This window comes from Mauremys reevesii, linkage group 7 (assembly GCF_016161935.1).
Source record: "Mauremys reevesii isolate NIE-2019 linkage group 7, ASM1616193v1, whole genome shotgun sequence".
Classification (NCBI taxonomy): Eukaryota; Metazoa; Chordata; order Testudines; family Geoemydidae; genus Mauremys; species Mauremys reevesii.
This window is the reverse complement of record NC_052629.1, coordinates 18,299,195-18,320,440: the sequence shown is the minus strand read 5'-3', so window position 1 is coordinate 18,320,440 and position 21,246 is coordinate 18,299,195. Positions and strand designations below refer to the sequence as shown.

General features: G+C 42.1%; 1 protein-coding gene across 14 annotated transcripts in view; it reads left to right on the top strand.

The window, feature by feature from the left end:
* The first annotated feature begins 256 nt into the window (after positions 1-256).
* ATE1 (arginyltransferase 1) overlaps positions 257-21,246 on the top strand; it is a 160,655-nt gene continuing 139,665 nt past the window's right edge. For 2 of the 14 annotated variants that reach the window (XR_005582743.1, XM_039481174.1), the window contains exons 1-5: positions 734-1,021; positions 6,031-6,094; positions 8,705-8,767; positions 9,685-9,788; positions 12,043-12,324. Coding sequence is in view for 13 of the 14 variants with exons in the window: in XM_039481174.1 (XP_039337108.1) it covers positions 919-1,021; positions 6,031-6,094; positions 8,705-8,767; positions 9,685-9,788; positions 12,043-12,324 (616 nt within the window). In the remaining variant the exon portion in view is untranslated. Of the gene's footprint in view, positions 401-731; positions 1,022-4,687; positions 4,788-6,030; positions 6,095-8,704; positions 8,768-9,684; positions 9,789-12,042; positions 12,325-21,246 lie in introns of those variants that run through there. The other 12 variants (XM_039481171.1, XM_039481170.1, XM_039481172.1 and 9 more) reach the window with 11 other exon arrangements.

Genomic DNA, 21,246 nt, shown 5'->3' with positions numbered 1-21,246 from the left:
AAGCAATGAATTTTCAATTCCCGGAGCAGTTCTTGCAGCGGAGCAGCTCCCGGTGCGTTGAACAGGGCGCTCGGAAACAGATGTGCAGAAGCCCAGCGTACTGCACCCTCACCGCAGCTAAAATGATATGATTCCAACTCCCAAAATGCACGAAATGGGTAAACCTGGCTGCGTCCTGGCTGAAGGTTTGTCGGAGAGGGCCCATGCACACGGTGGAGCAGCTGCGACCTTCCCCCCCCGCCCGTGGAGTGGCGCTGCAGGGTGCAGTCCGTAGCCGGGTGGGAGCTAAGCAAGCTCGGGCGGCTGTGCACGATGCACTGTACCGTAGTGGAGTACAGCGGCGGGAAGGAGGGCTACCCGTGTGGCTACTGCGCCTCTGCCCAGGGGAAAGTCTCCAGTGGTAAGTGGGTAAAGGGCTGGGCTAGAAACAAGCCCTGCACCACCAGCTCTCGCAAATGCCGAGCAGGCCGCCCCGATCTTCGTGCACTGCCCGCCCGGGAGCAGGGCGCAGCCCTCTCTACCTGGGCCGGAGTACACAGCACCTCCGCAGGTGCCTGGGCAGAGGTACAGCCCGCCCGACACAGGCGGGGCATCCCGACTACCACCGGGCTGTGCCGGAGGCCTGGCATACCGCTGGGAAACTGGGACCTCGGAACCCACCCCCGTTCTCCTCGAGGAAGCTCCCGTGCCCTTAGTAAAGAGGACGGACCCGCCCCTGTATTTCTACTGGAAAACCTGTGGGCTGCCCTTAGTAAAGATGGCGGAGTTTATGACCGTGTTCCTGCCTATGATGACGCAAGCAAGCCGGGCTTGCCCATAACGGCGGCGACGGCTGCTTCCGGGTTTCCCGGGGTCGCTGGTAGGGTTCCAGGCCCGGTGCTGCCCTGAGGTGGTGGGTCAGTGCGGACCGTGGGGAAAATGGCGGCGGCCGACCGCTCCTCGAGCATCGTGGAGTACTTCGGGGGAGAGGCCGGCTACCGCTGCGGCTACTGCAAGAACGTGACTGGCAACCTCTCCCACGGTGCGGGCCGGGACCTCCCCGGGGTGGGGGCTGGCGGGTAGGACACTGGGCGCGGGGAGATGGAGGAGTAGCCGGGGGGTGGTTGCTGGAGCTGAGGGGCCCCGGGACAGGTTAAAGGGGACTGAGGGGCAGTTGGGCGGGCGGGCCTATGGGGAGGGACTGATGCGGGCAGTGTAGCTGAGGGGATTGGTTTGTTTCTGGCTGCAGGACAGGGAGAGTTGCCCGTGTGAAGGGGGCCAGGGGAGAAGAAGAGACGTTGGGACTGGGAGAGAGGGGACTTGAGAGCATGGGTGCTTCTTTGTTTATTTTGGGCTGAGGGAAGTGTGGGAACCGGGCACGTTCATAGGTTGGCTGGTGGAAGGGGTAGGCTCTGAGGGTTAAGATCCAGTAGCAACCTCTTCATATTAAAATACCTTGACAAAAGCTGCCCCTTCTCCTCTTAAGCCTTTTTGTGAGCCCTGCTTTCCCCCCCCCTCCCCAATTTCTATCAAGCCTGTATCTGTGTAGAGTTTACATGTGTGCCATTCACTCCCAAAAGTTTTAAAAAGATCTCCTTAAAGTAGGCTATGCCATTTTTGGCTGTGGGAGATGTAGCATTTGTGGACTGAGGGAAGCTGGCATTCAGATTGATAGTCAGGAGGGGTATGGGATGTGTCTGACCTTGCTGCTGACTTGCAACATGACCTTGCAAGTCACTTAAAGCCAAACTTTCAAACCTGGCCTCTAATGTGGGTGCTTCCGTTTTTGGATTCCTAGCTTCAAAGAACCTAGATCTTGACATTCGAGGTGCTTAGAACCCCCAACTTGTAACTGAACTCAGGGGGAGCTGTAGTCACTGAAAAGTTAGGTACATAGGTTTGAAAATGTATCCCCATACCTGTGTGGGCCTCAATTTGCCTATTCTTAACACAGGAATAATATTTACTTATTTCATAATCAAATATTAATATTATTTGTGAAAGACTTTCAGCTCTAAAAAGGAAACATTTAAATATTGTTTTTACACTATTAATAGATGGGTATTTAATTATGATCATAATTTTAATGATTTGTCTAGATGTACTTTTTGCAAGTATAAGTAGCTATTCAGTGTTGGGCAGTGTGAAACTGACAAGAATCATGTCAATTTCATGCAGCAGCTGCAGAGGCTTACAGGGTCTGTAATTGGGGGGCTGCCCCACCATGTGGACTACTCATGGCTGGATGCACAACAGGGCTTCTGTGGGAGTTGCTGGGCCAGCCAGCCATCCAGCCTGGAAGTCTAGAAGCCCAGGTATCTCTAGCCCAAGACAGTCAAAGCTGCAGGGCTGCCCCAGAGTTGCAAACCCTGGATGCCCCTCTCAGGACATCCAGACTCCTAGCTGCAGAGCCAGGAAGCTGGAAGCCCTCAGGGTATGTCTGTGCTGCGGTGGTTTTTTTTTTTTTTCCTCTTCAAATAGTTTTCCTTTTAATAGAAATAGACATTGAAACTAAGCAAAAAAAGTTCTATTTGAAACACAAAAAGTTAAAATCTATACTAGGCTAATACTCTCTTATACATATTTTCTCACACATGTTCTTCCACCACAACCATTGGAGTGAGGTTTTCTACCAGAACTCCTTACACTACAGGGGGGAAATTCAATCAAATTAACTTTTCAAGATTAGCCATAATTTCCTGGGTGACTAACGAAACAAAAAAAAACAAGACAACTTTCAGTTTTCCAAAATAATTCAGATTATCACACAGTTAGTCTCTTATTCTTTAACCAAGAACTTCACCTATAATTGGTGGGAGTTGTATCCCAGCCTGGGTAGACAGACTTGCACTAGTAGGGCCTGAGCTATTGAGCTAAAGATAGCTATGTGGACATTACGGCTCAGGCTCTCAAGCCCACCCGACCCCGTAGGCCTGTGATCCTGAGCTGGAACATCCACGTAGCTATTTTATCATGGTGGCTTGAGCAAGACATACCCTGAGTCCCGTTTTGAACTGGTGTGACAGGTTTGGTCACAGAAACCCCCTTGAGACTGTCACCTCAAGTGCTGAATTTGCCTCTGAGCCCGTTTTCCCTGCCAGCTTCGGATTTCAGAACCCTGCCTTGTTGAGCCACACTAGCCATCTGCAAACACAGACCCAGGTCTGGTCCATGCCCCCAAAGCTGCAGACTTTAACCAGAAACTGCTCAGCAGATCACCTATCTCCAGCACCCAGACACCTAGCTCCCAAAGGGATCCAAACCCCAAATAAATCCGTTTTACTCTGTATAAAGATTATACAGGATAAACTCATAAATTGTCCGCCCTCTATAACACTGATAGAGGGAGATGCACAACTGTTTGCTCCCCCAGGTACTAATCACTTACTCTGGGTTAGTTAATAAACAAAAGTGATTTTATTAAGTATAAAAAGTAGGATTTAAGTGGTTCAGAGTAATAACAGAATAAAGTGAGGTTTCAGAGTAGCAGCCGTGTTAGTCTGTATCCGCAAAAAAAACAGGAGTACTTGTGGCACCTTAAAGACTAACACATTTATTTAAGCATGAGCTTTCATGAGCTACAGCTCACTTCTTCGTGAGCTGTAGCTCACGAAAGCTCATGCTTAAATAAATTTGTTAGTCTTTAAGGTGCCACAAGTACTCCTGTTTTTTTTGAGAATAAAGTGAATTACCAAGCAAAATAAAACAAAATATGCAAGTCTAAGCCTAATACATTAAGAAACTGAATACAGGTAAATTTCCCCCTTAGAGATGTTCCAATAAGCTTCTTTCACAGATATAGACTTCTTCCTAGTCTCGACCCAATCATTTCCCCTGGAACAGTTCTTGTTAGTTCCAGCTCAGGTGGTAACTAGGGGGTTTCTCATGATTGGCAGCCCCTTTGTTCTGTTCCACCCCCTTTTATAGCTTTGGCCCAAGGCAGGAATCTTTTGTCTCTCTGGGTCCCACCCCTCCTCCTAAATGGAAAAGCACCAGGCTAAAGATGGATTCCAGTATCATGTGACATGTTCTGTGAGCCCCCCCCCCCCCCTTCTTCCAGGACTGGCTGCACATATACAGTGGAGGCTTGCAGGTAAACAGAGCCATCTATGCTTAATTATCCTAGTCAATGGGAGCCATCAAGATTCTAAACCACCATTAATGGCTCACACTTTGCATAATTACAATAGGACCTCAGAGTAATACTTCACATTTCTAGCTTCAGATACAAGAATGATGCATTCATACAAATAGGATGAACACACTTAGTAGATTATAAGCTTTGTAATGCTACCTTACAAGAGACCTTTTGCAGAAAGCATATTCCAGTTACATTTTATTCACACTTATAAACATCTTTTTATAAAACATGGAGTGGGGCTTGAGCTATTGAGCTAAAGATAGCAATGTGGACATTATGGCTCAGGCTCTCAAGCCCACCCGACCCCGTAGGCCCGTGACCCTGAGCTGAAACATCCACGGAGCTATTTTAGCATGGTGGCTTGAGCTAGATATACCCTGAGAGTCCCCTCTTAAGCTGGTTCTTAGCCCTGTGTTCCCCAACCTTGGCTGCAGTCCACACAGTGGGGCTGCCACAGACTCTGGAAGCCCAGGCTCCTCAGCAACACACCAGAAAAATAGGCTGGCTTCTGATGGAGTTTGTCAAACCTGAGACGTTTCCGTGAAATATTTCAGATTCAACACGTTTGCATTTTCCTTTGAAACTGTTTGGCTGGAAAGTTCCTGACCAGCTGTAATGCTTCCAGGGTTCAGTCCCCACCCAAGAACACAGCATTATATTCATACAAGTAGGTCTGCTGTTTTCAGGTAGATTATTCTTGTGAGTAAGGGCTTGTCTACACGGGAAAGTTATATTAGTATAAGCTAAGCTGTGAATTTAAACTGATATACGTGTGTGGACATTCTTGTTTTGGAATAAAAGTGGCTTTTTTTGGTTTAGCTTATGCTGCTTTGGAAGGAGTTCAAGATTACTCCCCCCCCCCCCCCCCAAACCCAAACAAACAAAAAACCCAAAACCAACTTTATTCTGGAATTATACTGGTATAACTGGTTAAACTTTCCTGCGTAGACCTACTTTAAGGATCTGCAAGGTTAGGCCCTATACTGATAGCTGTCTGTGGTTATATTCTGTGCACTTGCCCTAACCACCTGTACAGTTCAGGCCATTTTATGGTCTATCTTGCTTCTCTTGGCTTGAGGAGTGCTCTGTTTCTTGCGTTCAGAGTCCCAGTGTCAGGTAATATGGTACTAATTCTAATCTTTTCATGTTGGGAATTTGGAATCCTGTTTTAAAGTCTTTATCAGAACCACCACTGTGGTAGGTACCGCTGTAACTGATAGCATAGTAGGCACAGGAAGAAACTTGGATAATTCCTCCCATTACTGTGTGCCCTTTCATCTGCATTTTGTTTTGCCATTTCTTCTCGAGTTAAGGAACTGAAACTCCTGGTATAAATTTATCTGCAACAGGTGACCTTACAAATATATCCTGAGCTACTCACATCTAAGAAGTGGGGTATTTTGCTCTTAGCCTTGAATGGCATCACCTTAAAATTGGGGAACTATTTGTGATTGTCTCTTTCAGACATTTGTCAGTGGGGAATTTGGGGAACTAATAAATATAACCAGATTATAAAGTCTGTTCTACATTTTACATGGATGTATTTGAATAAAAAGCTAAAATGACAAAACACATAAGTATTTTAATACAGTTAAACACAGTGACTATTTGACAGTAAAATGTTCTAAATTTAAATTAATTGGATGATTGACTTTCAGTTTTACTTCAGTCCTGTTTTCCATTGCCTATTTTTAAATCGCCTCTTAACAAACTTTCCATTGTTTTTTGTCTCTTTATTCATTGAAATGGTTAATATGAAGTTTAGAAATACAAGAAACTGTTTCTCCAAAAAATTGTGTTAGAAGAAATCCCAAATTAATCTTTTAGATTTAGAGTAAGCTTTCAGTAGAAATTGCTTAAATTTTAATGTTTTAAATATAACTGTGACAGTGACCTGTTGTTCATTACAGGCATGTGGGCGCATTCAATGACCGTTCAAGATTACCAGGATCTTATAGACAGAGGATGGCGAAGGTAAATTAAGAAAAACAATCTTCAAAGGGATGCTGTCATTTTAAGCTTGGTCCAAAGTTTATATTTTGTTTAAGGAAGAAAAAGCTTTCATAATACCTAAGATCAATAGAATAGTTCACTAATTAGATAGAAAAGTGAAAACAGTTATATTTAAACAAATACACACATTGCAGCACTGAGGAACTGAAAATGATTTTCCTTGTCCTAGCTGATATAAATGCAGTGTGCAAAAGTATAAATTATGGCAGATGAATTCAATTTTCAAAACTTTCACCAACATAGGTGAATACGTATTTGCTTATAACATACTGTTTTTAAATTGTGTCCATTTGAATGATCCTTAATACAAAAATACTTAAATATTTAATATGAGGCCTACTTTTTCCTTTGGAGATTGTGACACTAGATGACTTCCATCCTTTGACTAAGACTTGAAAAAAAGTGGGTGCCTAAAGTCAGGCTTCTAATCCTGTATTTAGTCATTCAAATAAATGACTGGGTTTTTAAAAGTACTGAGCACCCAGCAGTTGACTTCAGTGGAAGCTGCTAGGTACCCAGTACTTACGAAAATCCAACTATGTAATCAGATGACTAAATATGGGTTTAGGAGCCTAATGTTAGGCACTTCATTATTATGTCTTGGTGTTTGTTTTAGAACAATACTGAAGTACTTTATACATCTTGAAAATGTTACTCTAATCCAGATAATCTGTAATTGCATGAGTTGGGTCAATCTGGAGAAAGTTCTTTTCACAATTCCCCCCACCCCCTTCAAAGTTGGAAGATATGGATGTGGTAACCAACTCTAGCATCCCCCTGCATGGAGAAATGAATGAAGTGTGTCATAACCTTTAAAAACTGAAATATTTAAAACATATCTGTAACATTCCTGTTATGAATGATATGCAATAATTTATTTGTACAGTATGCATGAAAGAAGAAAACATATTTTGTTCAAAAGAACGTTTCAAGTACTTCTTGTTAGTAAATAAGAGAACTGCCATACAGATATGATTTTTATTCATGTGTCAGCTCTCAAAACTTTCATCAGAGAACTACTGGCCAGAGGCTAACCCTTCTCACTAGCGGCAGATATGAAAAAATACCCCATTGAGAATCCCAGCTCATGCTCCAACTATCAATAAAAGGGGTGTATTCTAGGACAGTGGTTTTCCAACTTTTTTTCTGATGACCCAGTTGAAGAAAATTGTTGATGCCCGTGACCCAGCAGAGCTGGGAATGAGGGGTTTGAGGTATGGGATGGGCTCAGGGCTGGGGCAGAGGGTTGGGGATCAGGAGTGAGGGCTGCGGGGTGGTGCTGGGAATGAGGGGTTCAGGGTGTGGGAGAGGGCTCTGGGCTGGGGCAAGGGGTTGGGGTGCAGGAGAGGGTCAGGGCTCTGGGCTGTGGGTGCAGGGTCTGGGGTGGTGCCGGGAATGAGGGGTTTGGGGTACTGGAGGGGGCTCTGGGTTTGGGGGGGCTCAGGGCTGGGGCAGGGGATTCGCTGCGACCCAGTACTGGGCTGCGACCCGCAGTTTGAAAACCACTGTTCCAGGATTCTTATCAAGGTGCTATCCTTGAGTATTTTTGTAGATGCCGTCTTTTGTATCAAACTTTGACTAGTGGGGACGGGGTAATGAATTTGAAGCTGAATTTCTGTATTTGAGGAAGAAATCATTGTTTCACCTCCCTCTGTCCCCTAACCCAGAGTCTTGTGGTTGCTGCAAGGAGGAATGCTACTTTACCTTTTCCCTAGCTTCTATTGTTTTGGTTTTCCTACTCTGTGGATACCAATACTTGCCTCCACAGTTGCTCATAGTTTTCCCAAGGAGCAGTAGCAGAAGTACAGAATTGCCATGATCCTGATTCTTGTCAGTTTCACTGTTGTCCAGGTCTCTACAGTATTCATGAAATTGACCATTCTAACTTGTCAAGTCATTCCAACTTGACTTGGTTGTGGCTTGCAAAAGCTGTGAGCAAACAGATGACACTTGGAGGTATAGGTCTGGAGACTCAGAAAAACAGTCCTGTATCAGGAAACATCTGCAATTATAAGAACTAGGCATATAACTTAAAAAAATAAAAAAATAAAAATAGGAATCTCACATTGTGTAGAAATTGTTAGTTTAGGCCCCTCCACGCTCCAGGATAAGCATCCATAGTAATAGTCAAGTAGATTTTCCAAGCCCTATTCTGCTTCTAATTACAGAGAATTGGAGATCACTATAATTTATATTCTAGTTAAGACACTTTTTTTTTAACAATCATATAGGAAGGTGTTGAAAAGTTCCATAGGGGATGGAGCTGCATGATCAAGATAAGAGTCTTTCATAGTTGTGTTTCCAGGCCTCAGATGGCATTATTGAAAGACTTAAATATGACTTGATAAAATTTGAATGTGGAAGTGCTTCGATGTAGCAGGTTGGTGAAAATGCTAAAGAACTTGCTATTTCAGTTTTGTTACTCTATTCAGTACAGGATTTTCATATTTCTTGCAGGAACAGTTTCATGTGTTTTTAGAACAATTTAGAAATTTCTGTGAATGAATTTTGTTTTGTACTTATAACAAACATCATTATAAGTTTAATGAAGTATTTTATTATAATTTTTAGAAGTGGGAAGTATGTCTACAAGCCCATTATGAATCAAACGTGTTGTCCTCAGTATACAATAAGGTAAGAGCTTATTCCATGTTAATAGTGCCTTTAAAGCTGTGTTACAGATAAAAGGAATAATTTAAAACATGATAGTAGTGAGAAAAATAATAACATCTAGGGCCACGTGTTTAAAAATAACTTGGCTTGATCATTTCCAGTTGAGATCGTGGTCATACAAACATGGTTATTCAGGGTGTTTTAGTTCCTCCTGCTTAAAATAATCAGTTGGATGGTAAGCCTACTTTTGAATGCTATTGTGTTCTTTGACTGTTAAATAAGACATAAGTGGGTTCATGTTAACTACGACAGGCTTCATAATCTCTTTCTATTTTCCTGCACCATCCAGTCATGAATGCATCCTGGCCTATTTCATCTAGATTGCCAGCTCAGAGTAGCAGTTATGTGAAGGCGTACATGAAATGAGTTGTTGGTTGCAGACTGGCTCTTAATGGATGTGTCTGCATCCTACAAGCACTCTTTTTAGTATCCTCAAACGGAAATACTATGGATTGACTAGTCATGGAGAATGAACTACCTTTACTTCCTGATAATGGTGGTGGGTAGTATCAAGGAAGCTGTTCTTTGGATAACTGGATGACTCTCAATAAGTTCTTTTCTCAAGCAATAAAACTCGCTTTATATTTTTTAATGAGAATGTACTCTTTTATCCATATACAGTTGTAAGAGTGTATAAAGGTGCATATTGTAAAGGCATCCATGTAACATAAGGTCAGCAACTTGAAAATAATCCTTTTAATAAAGTAGTTGAGCTAGTGGTTACAAGGGAATTTAAATAGACAAGAAATGAGTTATAGTATTTCATACAACTATTTATTTTTCTTTATTATAACTTTCTAGAGTTCATTTTCTTTTAACTATATTTCTTGTAAAAAAAAAAAAAAGAATATTTAAAAATATTTGATTTCCCATTTTAGATGTCGACCTTTACATTTTCAACCTTCCAAATCTCACAAGAAAGTTCTAAAGAAAATGTTGAAATTTCTTGCTAAAGGGGATTCTTCCAAAGTGGCTGGTGATGGTAAGAAATTCTTGGTCATTGAAAAAGTGTGAGGATTATTCCCACAGAAGAGCTACTGTAGTCTACTATGTTTTTAGAAATAGTTCAGGCCCTGAAAGGGGCTTTGAAAGTTTAATGGGAGGTGTGGGGTAGGTAAGAAGTACTGTAATTTAAAAAAACAAAACCAAAACAAAAAGCTAAAAACAAGATAGAGTCTAGCCTCAGTGTTTGTTGGTTGGATTCCAAATACTGTATCTTTACAACCTGCCCTACATTGGCTACATTGCCCCAAGAGCAGACTAGGAATGAATTGTGACAATTCCTCCTGTGCTACTTCCTTTTCTGTCGAGGAGTAAGATTAACTTTTTTTTTTCATGTAGCAGCTTGCTTCCCCCACCATGTACCTGGCCACTTTCTAGCTAGAGGAGTATCAGGCAAGCCTTGTCTCACCCCTGTAACTGAAGCCACGATCTGAACAAGATCAATGGAAGGGTGTTTGAGGGACCCTTATTCCCATATGTGATTACAAGAGCCCCTACTCAATAAAGCTCTGAGAAATTTAAAGAAAAACAAAACTGGCTAATTTTTTTGTGAGCCTTGCAGTTATTTTGTGCTTCCTCTATTGGCTTTGCCAAAGCAGGTTATTAGTATGAGTATCTTTCTTGTTTGAAGTGAGATTAGTTGAAATTATTCCATTTTAAGAAAGCAAACAGCTGTTATCGTGGATGTGTGGCACACAGAAGACATTTGATTTTTCAGGCTTCTAAGAGGGTATTGTAAACAAACAATAACTATCTTTTTTTATGTTGGAAAAAACTTGTAAAATGGGGAAAGTGCAACAGTGTTTTGAACGTTGCCATGAGCAAAGTGTGAGCTATAATTTATATAATGAAATTCAATCACAATTTTTTCTATGCCGTTTAAGCCTGTTGTTGGCTAGGCAGAGGGAAATAGTAAAGATGGAGAGAGAGGATATGTAGTGCTGTGCATGTTGGAGTCTCTATGACAGCACTGCGCAAGGTATTGTGGTATTGGAATGGAGAGTATTGGTGTCTGCCAGTGTACATGAAGCACAAGTACATGAATCTAATTGTTACAACCAGGGCCGGCTCTAGGCACCAGCTAAGGAAGCAGGTCCCTGGGCAAGCAAATCTGAAGGAATGGCACTCTATCCGTTCTTGGGGTGGCACTCTGAGTTTGTTTGTTTTTTTCCATTCTTTGGTGGCAGTTTGGCAGCAGCTTTTTCATTTTTTCTTCTTCGGGGGCACTGCTGCGGCCACTTTTTTTTTTTTGCTTTGCTTTGCCGCTTGGGGCGGCAAAAAAGGTAGAGCTGGCCCTGGTTACAGCATATCTCACATGAGTTAATGCAGGCTCTATTCCCATCAATAAGATAGAATAGCAGTCTGAGTTATAAGTAGTTTCAGGCCTAAATCTGCTTCTGAACCTGAGTTCCCCTTGATGCTGTGTGCATAGGCCCCCAGCTCTTTGGAAGCTGACTGACTATATTGGGTGGGGAGGAGAAACATGATTGTAAAACCAATCCTAAAAAGTGGGAAAAATAGACTTTTCTTGAATATTTTTATTATAATCTTAATTGTTACTCACAACTAAGGTCCTACTTAACTTGCGATGCTGAGGAAATTGCGGATTCTGCAATATTAGGCTTCAACCGCAGTTTTGACAGTGGGAGCCCTGCCGTGTGTGTGGGACTGACAGTGGGAGTCCAGGCAGCCCTGGGCCCTCGCTCTCAGCACCGGTGGCTGACAGCGGGAACCCCCCTGGCTCTCAGCCTCAGGCAGCTGACAGCAGAAAATCACAGAAAAGTAATAATGGACTTTATTACCACAAATGATAAGGTCCATTATTACTTTTCTGCATTTTTCCCTGGCTTGTCTGCAACTCAGCCGCAATTTTTTGACAGTCATCCCACAATTCAAGTAGGGCTTTACATGTGACATTAAAAGGTTAAAAAAACAAAATCTGGAAATGATTTTTAAGTGGACTATCTCTTTAAGTGTTGGATAAAAATCCAGTGATATGTTTTGTACAAGCCAAAGACAATTATACTCACCGCCCCCCCCTTCTTTTTTACATGTTACTATTTCCTATCTTGATACTCTGAAATTGATTGTGTCAAGATCATAACTGTCTGCATTCTTGCTAGCTGTTGTAGCTTCTAAATGATTTGGATTCACATGAATGTTAATATAATAACCTTGGTGTGGTATGGATGTGGATTGCCTGTCTTACATTGACAGTTTGTCATCTATCTTAGTTACAGAAGAACCTATGGATTCCCACAGAGAGGATGCTGTTGCTTGCAGTTTTGTATTAAAAAATGAATCTGACATCAGTCAATCTGAACTGAAACCTCTGAGTGTGGAGGAGATGGAGAGGGTGGAGACTGAAGATAATAACGAGGAGGAGGAAATGAAAAAAGAAGTAACTATGAAGAAAGTGGAGTCAGAGCCTCCCCAGACATGTGTAGATAAAGACAGTGCAGGATCTAGTGAACGATCAGATTCAGCTAAACTTGTTCATACAACACCCAAACCAGGTAGACAAAGTTTCTTTATTTGTCCCTCCCCCCGCTTATTTTTCCCTTCAGATTAGTTTTGTTAGAGTGTTATACCTTGGCTGGTAAACCTAGGGCTGTTCCTCTTTATTTCGTATGCCCACAGCTGCCCAGGGAACTACTGTCTGTAAATCATGATATGGTGCATATTGCATGGCTTTTTAGTGTTCCCAATATTTTGCCCAGTTCATTTTGTTCAGTTCATTGGAGCCATCCAGCAGATATTTATGTCCATGGCTGCTAGTTTCTATGGCTGCCAGTTCATGGAAGCTTTGAGAGTCATCTAGGCTCTCCAGCCAAATAGGCAATTGATAAATCTCACCTCCTGAGCAGCAATAGAAAACCAAATTGGTATCTAAAAAAGTGGACTTCGTTACTTCCCTTTGTGAAAACTAGTTAGCTAAGGGTTGTCTTCCTTTAGATGGTATGTCTAATTATCCTCTAAATAATTTTCTCTGTTATAGTTGCCTGTCTTATTTGTGCACTTTTATAAATTCTTTTCTTCTTTTTAGGGGCTATGTTTCTTACGCACAAAAAACATCATTTGTTTATGTCCAGTTGACTAGGGTTGTACTTTCCATTTTCTGTTCAAGGACAAGTTGGGGTACTTTGCTGCAGAAGCAGAATACTAGTGCTTTTGCACTCCAAAGAAGGATAGCTTTGCCTTAGCCTTGAGCCCATGGAAAGACTCTCTATAGAAGTGCCCCATTGGCTTGTTTCATGTGTTTGGGTTGTAGCCTTATTTTACTTTGAGAGACTTAAAGGTTTAAAAAAAACCCACCCTACTTGATAGTAAAATGTGAGATAACGAAACTGTATTTTTTTTATTGTATGTGTAATATTTGCGTTTCTCTTTTATACAGCAAAAATAGACATTTTCTAGTTCATTTCATTTTCACAGACTCATGCATTTGGACAGTGCTGGGGATTTTGTGTATCAAACACTGCAGGGGAATTTTTGCTAATAGAATTTTTCTTTGGAATTAGGAAGCAGAATAGTGGAGATATTTTTAACATTTTTGGTAACTTAGTGGTTGTTTTATGTTTTTATCACACAAGTTACAGTTCAGTCTCTGAACTGCCTTCAGATTTGTTGTTTTCCAAAATATTCACCTTTCAAGGCAGAAACTAAGTATGAGATGTTTATTCCTAAAAAAATCCAACCCAAAAACCAAACCGAAACCAAAGCAAGAAACAACAAATTGTGCATTCTAAAGGAATAACTTGAACAGGAGTCCTTCCATGCTAAACTCTTCTGTTTATGCGAGCTGTGATATTGCTTACTTTGGCAGAGGAGCCAGGCAATTTATAGCTCATGGACTAGGTTTTCAAAAATGATCAACCCCCACGGTGGATTGTCTTTATTAGAAAAAAGGGTGTGTTCTTACCTCCTGTTAGTGAGCACATGCTAACTATATTGAGTGAAACCGTAGTGAAGAAAGACAAGACAGTTTGTAGTTTTCACACATGTTGGCAGGTAAGTGTACAGACCACGGGGGAGCCTAGAGGTTAGCTTTACCTGAAAATGTGTGTGAAAACTACACACCGCCGTCTCTTCATGAATTATTTCTTACATTAGTTAGCTACTGGCTAACGTGAGGTAAACTAAGAATACACCCTTTTTTCCTAGCAAACACTCATCCAGAGAGTGCCAGATTTTCAATGACACAACTCCCATTTAAGCACCTAAATGAAAGAGCCAGACTTCTTGTAAAAGTGCTCAACAAGAGCATTGGGAAAGCTGCTTGTTCGGCACATCTGTAAATCTGGTGCCAGATTTCTAAGGCTTGTTAGAATATGGCGATTACGTTTTTTAAAAAGTTAAATACTTTTCTACCCCCTTGTGGATATTTTACCAAAAAACAAAAAAACTAACTATTAAAAAGACAGAGCTTTGCCATGAACTAAGTGAACTGTTTTCCTAGACCTTGAATGCAAACTAAATAGAAATTGACAGCAGATGGCAGCCATGAGTAAAGATTAGTATAAATTGCCTTTTTTTAAAGTCGAGGTACAGTCCTCAATTTGTATAAAGAATAACATTGTGTGACACTTTTTAAACAATATAGATGCAGATACAGGAAGTTTGAAATGTAACGTTTGTATTCATTATTTCAAAAATTAAGCACATATTTTAGAAACAGAAATTTCCGGTGCTGTCCTCATTTTTGGCAGGGCTTAAATAAAATATAAACGTGAGTTACAAACCCACCAAATCTTATTCAATATACCTATAATTTTAAATGTAGTTAGTGTTAAAGGTTACTTCTCTCAATCTGGAAAGTTTTAAACTAGATGTTTAGTTTTTGCCTTGGAAAAAGTTGACGTTTTCCATGATAAAATTTGTTTATGTAGAAATAAAAACCTCCTTACATAAACAGGTCATTGTCCTACAGAATAAGTGGTCTGTTTCTGCACATTTTCATAAGGAAAAAAGGTTTGCATATTTATATAAAAAAAGTTAAACCAATGAATTTATTCCTTTGCAGGGCCGGCCCACAACATTTTGGCACCTAAGGCGGGGAGCTCAAATGATGCCCCCATGCCCTCTCGCTTGGGCCAAAACTTTGAAAGATCTCAATTCTGCCTTCTTCCTGTTCTATTCCTCTCATGGTACTGCTCTGCTACCTACCCCAATAAAGGAGAACTAACAACTTAAAATGCCTTGTTAAAAATTTTTAAATAACACTTAACTTTCAAACGCCTGAACAACAAATGTAACTTTTCTTGTCTGCCTAGTAAACACTGGCATTTTTCTCTGTTTGAATAATCAAAGTGGTGCTTTCCGTGCCTTCTTGGTTGCAAAGATTTGAACTGCTTCCTGAAGGTCCACACTCTGGGCCAGCTCATGCTCTATTGAGATGGTTGCAAGGCCGACCAGCCTCTCCTGTGTTATTGTGGAGCATAGATGTGTTTTTATTAACTTCAGCTTGGAGAAGCTGTGTTCTCCACTGGCAACTGTTAGGAAGTGTTAGAAGTATGCGCAGAGCAACAAAAGCATTTGGAAAGAGGGTGGTCATTTTATTTGTGTACATATATTCTAGAACAGCCTTTGGAGTTGATCTTACTGAAATGTATCTTGAAAAGGGCTTTCAGTTCATCACCTAACTCACTCGTATCAATATCATGCAGGTCATCATGTGTCAACACTGTCTCTAGTGCCCTGCATTGCTGACGTAGGTGGTCTTCAGGTATAGTGAGGAGTTTTGGAATATCATACAACATCCCAAATATACTGCTGTGTTTCTTGAGCTGCATGAAACGTTCTTCAACTGACTATTGCACAATCTAGCACCTGGTTAAAGAATTCAACTTTGAATTGTTGTTTGAGGTCTCTTATGGGATTATCCCGTGCCTCGTAATCAAAATGTCGTCTTCTTCGGTGACTCTTATATTCTTGAATGGGTGGGAAAATAGCTTCAGTGTGAAGTTCCTCTGCTAACTTCTGTGCGCTCTTCAGAACGTTTTGAAATCCCTCATCTGACTGGTAAGACTGTAGGTATGACTTTGGTTTGTCCAGTTGTTCCATTGCTCCAGATATATCAAGGTCAACACCTTGGAGTCTCTTGCTTACAACATTTATTTCAAACACTATGACATGCCACAACACTAAGCCACAAATTTGAAGTTATGTTTGTTTCTGGTGATTGCATTTCCTTCTGACACTGTTCTCCCACGTCATAGCATTATCCTCCATAATGGCAACTATGGCATCATCTATCTTCCCAATTTGGTATCTGATAGGCTTTATTGCCTCCACTCGACTTTCCCATCGTGTGGCACTCAGTGGTGTCAGTGTCAGAGAGGATGTTCCCAGATGTTGCTTCAAAATTTGCCATCGATGGGTTGACGCAGAGAAAAATACATAGATACTTTGAATTACATTTAAAAAATCAGCAGCCTCACTAGAAGCTGATGCTGCATCACTGACCACCAAGTTCAATGAATGAGAACTGCGTGGGACAAAAAAAGCTTGAGGGTTTAACTCTCGCATCCGTGTCTGCACTCCTCTGTTCTTTCCTCTCATGTCAGCTATTGCAATTCCCATATCTTCCAGCTTTTCAAGAAGCACATTTGTCATACCAGCTCCTGTAGTAACATCAATGTCAGTAAATTCTAGAAAATGCTCTCTGACAGTCACCATTGCAGGGACATTTTCACTAGGTTCTGTTGTTGTTACAAAATGCACTATTAAAGTCATTTGTTCCTTATGGCTGATGTCAGATGTGCAGTACAGAATATCTTGCTGACTTCAGATCTGCCACAATCTTCTGTTTGACTTTTGTTGCCAGTAACTGTATGATCTCATTTTGAATCGTTTTTCCAAGGTAGTCGTGTGTGTACGTTTCTTGGGTGGTGACTCTTCTTAGATGCTCCTGGAGTACAGCATCAAACTTGGCCATCAGCTCCACAATTTTAAGGATGTTTCCATTGTTTGGCACATACAGCTGAACAGAAGTGCCACGCAGTGCTAGGTTTTGGGTAGCAAGCACTCTCACCATGGCAATGAGCCTTTTCAGAACATTTTGCCAGTAAAGAGACTCTGATGCAATCTTCTCTTGATGCTGATCATCTATGGTGGTCTTTAACCTTAGTCTCATCTCAAGCTCTTTCCACCAATGGAATACTCTCTGGTGATTTGCTGCCTTCTCATGGCATGCCAAATTTCTAGCCAGATTTTTCCAGTCCTTTGTTCCTGTAGAACTCAATATGGCTGGCAAATTAGACCGAAAGAGTTTGCAACGAAAACAGTATGCAGCCTTCTGAGTTTTTGAGTACATAAGCCATGGCCTCTCCACTTTGTCACCATTGGGGATTTCACGCCAGTCATGTGTTGGATGGAAACTTCTATTTTCATTGTCTTTGGGGAACATGAAGTTTTTCACTTGCTCTGGCCCATGCAGTACAAGGAAGTCCCTCAGGCTCAAATGAGTCCACAGTCCTGAATCATCTAGACTTAAGGAACTAAACTCAGCAGCAGCTGTTTCTTGCACCTTCACCACACTCTTCTCTGATCTACACTTTCCTTCAGGAATGTGCATGGTTACATCCATTTGAGATAGTGATATGGATGCTGAAGTAGCTGCCAGGTCACTTGCACTCTGACTAACTGGAAGATCAGGCATCTCCTCACCACTCACATCCTCAGTGGGGCTGGAAGGCTCACCGTGAACATTTGTATCTATGTATCTCAGGAGAGCTCCTTCCTGCTTAGATAGCTTCCTTTGCTTGCTTTCTTTTTCTGAAGGCTGCCCCAGAGGGGCGTTTTCTTCTTTTACTCGTGACTGTTGTTTTATGCCAGCTATAGTGGCTCTCACCACTCAATTGAAGGGGACAAATAAACAGGCTGGTAGCAGGGCCTGAGTGAGGGAAGATATCAGCGTCTTAAGGGCCTAACTGGCTCCTACTACTTCAGTTGACTGCCTGTTCTCCTCAAGTGGGTTTAGGGAAGCAGCAGGAAACAGGAAGCTCCCTGAGAAGCTGGTGTTAATCAGTCCAGGCTCCTGGGGGTGCTAGAGAGGTACATAAGAGGCTTCTCCTCCTCTTGCTCCCTGCAGCTCCTGCTGCTTTCTGTTATTCCCTCTCACCTTTTCGCCTGCCTGCCTGTTATGTCTCTTGTGCCCTCCTTTCTCCAGCACAGAACTCCATCATCTCTGTGCATTTAGAGCAGAGAGTACATATGCACCAGCAGCAGACACAATTTTCTACGCTCTGGGTCCTAGTGGCTCCCTCCCCCCCGTCTGGCACCTGCAGCGGCCGTCTCAGTTTGCCTCATGGTAAGGCTACCCCTTTGCTTATATATTGTTTGTGAAATTTACAGCAGAAATGTGAAATTAAACAGATGCTGAGGACAGGCTAAGTGCTCAAAAAAAAACTCTTCAAGAGTATCATGAATATTTTAAACTCTTCTGCTGACTTCTTCTAGCATCTTGGGCACATCACAATCCTTGTGGTTTCCCAATCTGTCACATGGGGATAATGATGCTTACTTATCTTGGTCAAGTGCTTTGAGATCTCTAAATGAAAAGTATTATTCGTCTAAACAAAAATGTTAGTTAGCTGAACAATAAGGATGATCACTTACATTGTTTTCATTACATTGGCAGGAATTGCAGAGGAAGAGAGCAGGAGTGGTGGTGGGGTGTGGCAGTTACAAACTCCCAATTATTGGCCAGTCATGCCTTTTCCCAAGGTCCTTGGGAAGTCTTCACCCTCCCAGATGTAGTGAACACTGCTCAAGTCCATTAGATTAGAACCCTTCTGGTGAATCATGGCAGGCTTGCCAGTGGAAGAAGCTACCTCAGGAATGCAGTATGGTACCTCTGCTCCTGAGGCACCTTCCCTCCCCCTCTAGCAAGCTTCCCATGGTTCACCAGAGGACAGTCCTGGTCTGATGGAACAGGTCTGCTGGAGAAAAGACCAACTTATGGGTGGGGGCCATGGGTAGACCACCTGCTCCTCTCTGATACCCCAACTGTCTCTTCCTCTTGTCTCCCTCCTCCTGCCCATATCTTTCCCCATATCTGTGAGGCAACATCACCACAGATTTATTCATATATTTAAAAGTCAGAAGGGACCATTAGATCATCTAGCCTGTCCTCTTGAATAGCAATCCATAAAAATGTTACCCAGTTTCCGCTGTATTGAGCTCCCCTTGGAGAGCCCTGGTTGTGCTAGAGCCTCTGCAGCAGGTATCACACCTTGGAAAGCAAAGCCTATGTGTGTGTCAAGACATCAGCGTGTCCATCTCTGGCTCCCCACAGTGTTGAGGCATGGTGTACCTGATCTTGGACAGGTACAACTTTATTACCTGGTTAAGTAGCATTAGATTAGTGTGCTTATTTCTTCAAAGGTAACGAAAATGGCTGAACAAGTCTGGGTTCATTTTTTTTTCCTGTGTGGCTCCATATCGAATATGCATGCATGCCTTTTTTTCTACCTGACAGCAGCTCTGTAAGCTTTTCTTTGCCAATCTGTGTTGTTTCTGGCCTTCACGTTTTCACTAGCAGTAGTCTGCATGAGGAATTTAGCTAACAGATGTATGTTGACGTGCATTCCAGGAAAGAATCCAGCTCACTCTCCCATAGCTTTCTTGATGGTTCAGTGCTAACAGGAGTAAAAAGTAAAGTAATTTGTCACTAAAGAAAGCGGGTGCTATTTCTAGAGTTACTTTCTGGATGATAATCAGGGTTTGAGAAATCCACTTGGCAGGTGCAACTGGGAAACTTTCCTGGGTGAGCCACGCCATCAGTTTCTGTACAATCTATTTTTAAAAGATAAAGTTTCTAAACTTAACGATTGTGAAGATAAGTCTCCCAATAGGAACCAATGCAGTGTCTTGCAGACATCTAGCTACAATGTTTTTACTGTTGCACAAAATTTCCCAAGTGGTAGCACTGGAGGCAGGCACTGGTGCTATTCAAAACTGAAGAGAACTTAAAAAACCAAACAAGCTCCAGAGGCAGGGAGGGAGTAGGGCAATGGAAGCCATTCTCTTCTCGCATCAGTTAGGAAGCTCTGATGAGGGCAAGGCAGAAGGAAGAGCTCCCTTCTGTTTAATAAATGACTGGTAAAAAAAACAAACAATTTTTAAGCCCTTATTTCACTTTAACAAAAAGCCTTTGGCTGACATTATGGAGGCTTTTCTGTCTTTCACTGAGAGTAAAGAGATGGTGCTATCTGCACAAAATTCTGTTACACACACTTTACAGCACCCAACTTTTCCCTAAATTTGTTGCCTGCGCACACTAGGACATCACACCTCTACCTAGTTCCTAGGGCTCAAGGCATAACCCGGTTGATTTAGGCACCCCTATCCTTTCCCAGTTCTTTGGGCTCCAAAGAACTTTACCCCTCCGAGGACTCCGGGCTCTGTTCCTCCGTGGGCTCAGGGCCCATTCCCTGTGGACTCAGGACTTAATCTTTTGGGGGTTTACAGGGTCTTTTACCAGTGAAAGAGCCTTACACAGTAATACCCTACTTAACCTCTATTTATTAACAATCACCAAAACAGTACACACTCTGAGCATACAATGCAGATGAACTTTTCTTGATGGCCAGTCAGGATCAGGTCATCTGGGGGACTCCAGCTTCTGCACGGTGTCATTGGTAGGATGTTGAGGGCTGTCATCTCTGATCTTGGGCCTGTGTCCTGGAGCTGGTTTCCAAGAACTTCCTTTTGGACCCCAGTTAATATAGTGAAACTTGAGTCTTGCTTGGCTGTCCCTTAACCAATCATTTTACTAAAATATTACTGAACAATTTTCTAATCAATCCTAACATATTGTAAAACAATTCTTTAACCAATCCTACCACACCACCATAGTTGATTTATACCTAGCAAAATTAGTTATGCAACAGACAGAAACAATCAAAGAACCAGACAAAGGCCATCCAGATAAACAATAGCAAAGTGGGGACCATAAAGAAAAAACAATAAAGAAGTAGGGATTTTACAACCACAACTGTTGATAAGCGATTTCTTGCCAGACGGAATGCTATCAGGCAAAGTTTTCTTAAACCACCTTAAGATCAGTTTCTTTATCTGGTAATGGTGGGTACTATTAGGACAGGACTGCCTTCTTAACAGCCTATTACATTGTTTTTAATGTAATTTAGATGTCACATCTGCACATTTCATTCTGCTTCTTGGCTCATGGCTGCAGAAAAAGGTCTCAGACTTACAGTGTGACTATAGGAAAAGGCCTTATCCTTACAGTTGAGTATCAGAGGGGTAGCTGTGTTAGTCTGGATCTGTAAAAGCAGCAGAGAGTCCTGTGGCACCTTATAGACTAACAGACGTAATGGAGCATGAGCTTTTGTGGGTGAATACCCACTTGGTCGGATACATCCTTACAGTTGGTTATCCACAGCTAGAAATTTTTGGTAAGATTATCCTTGCTT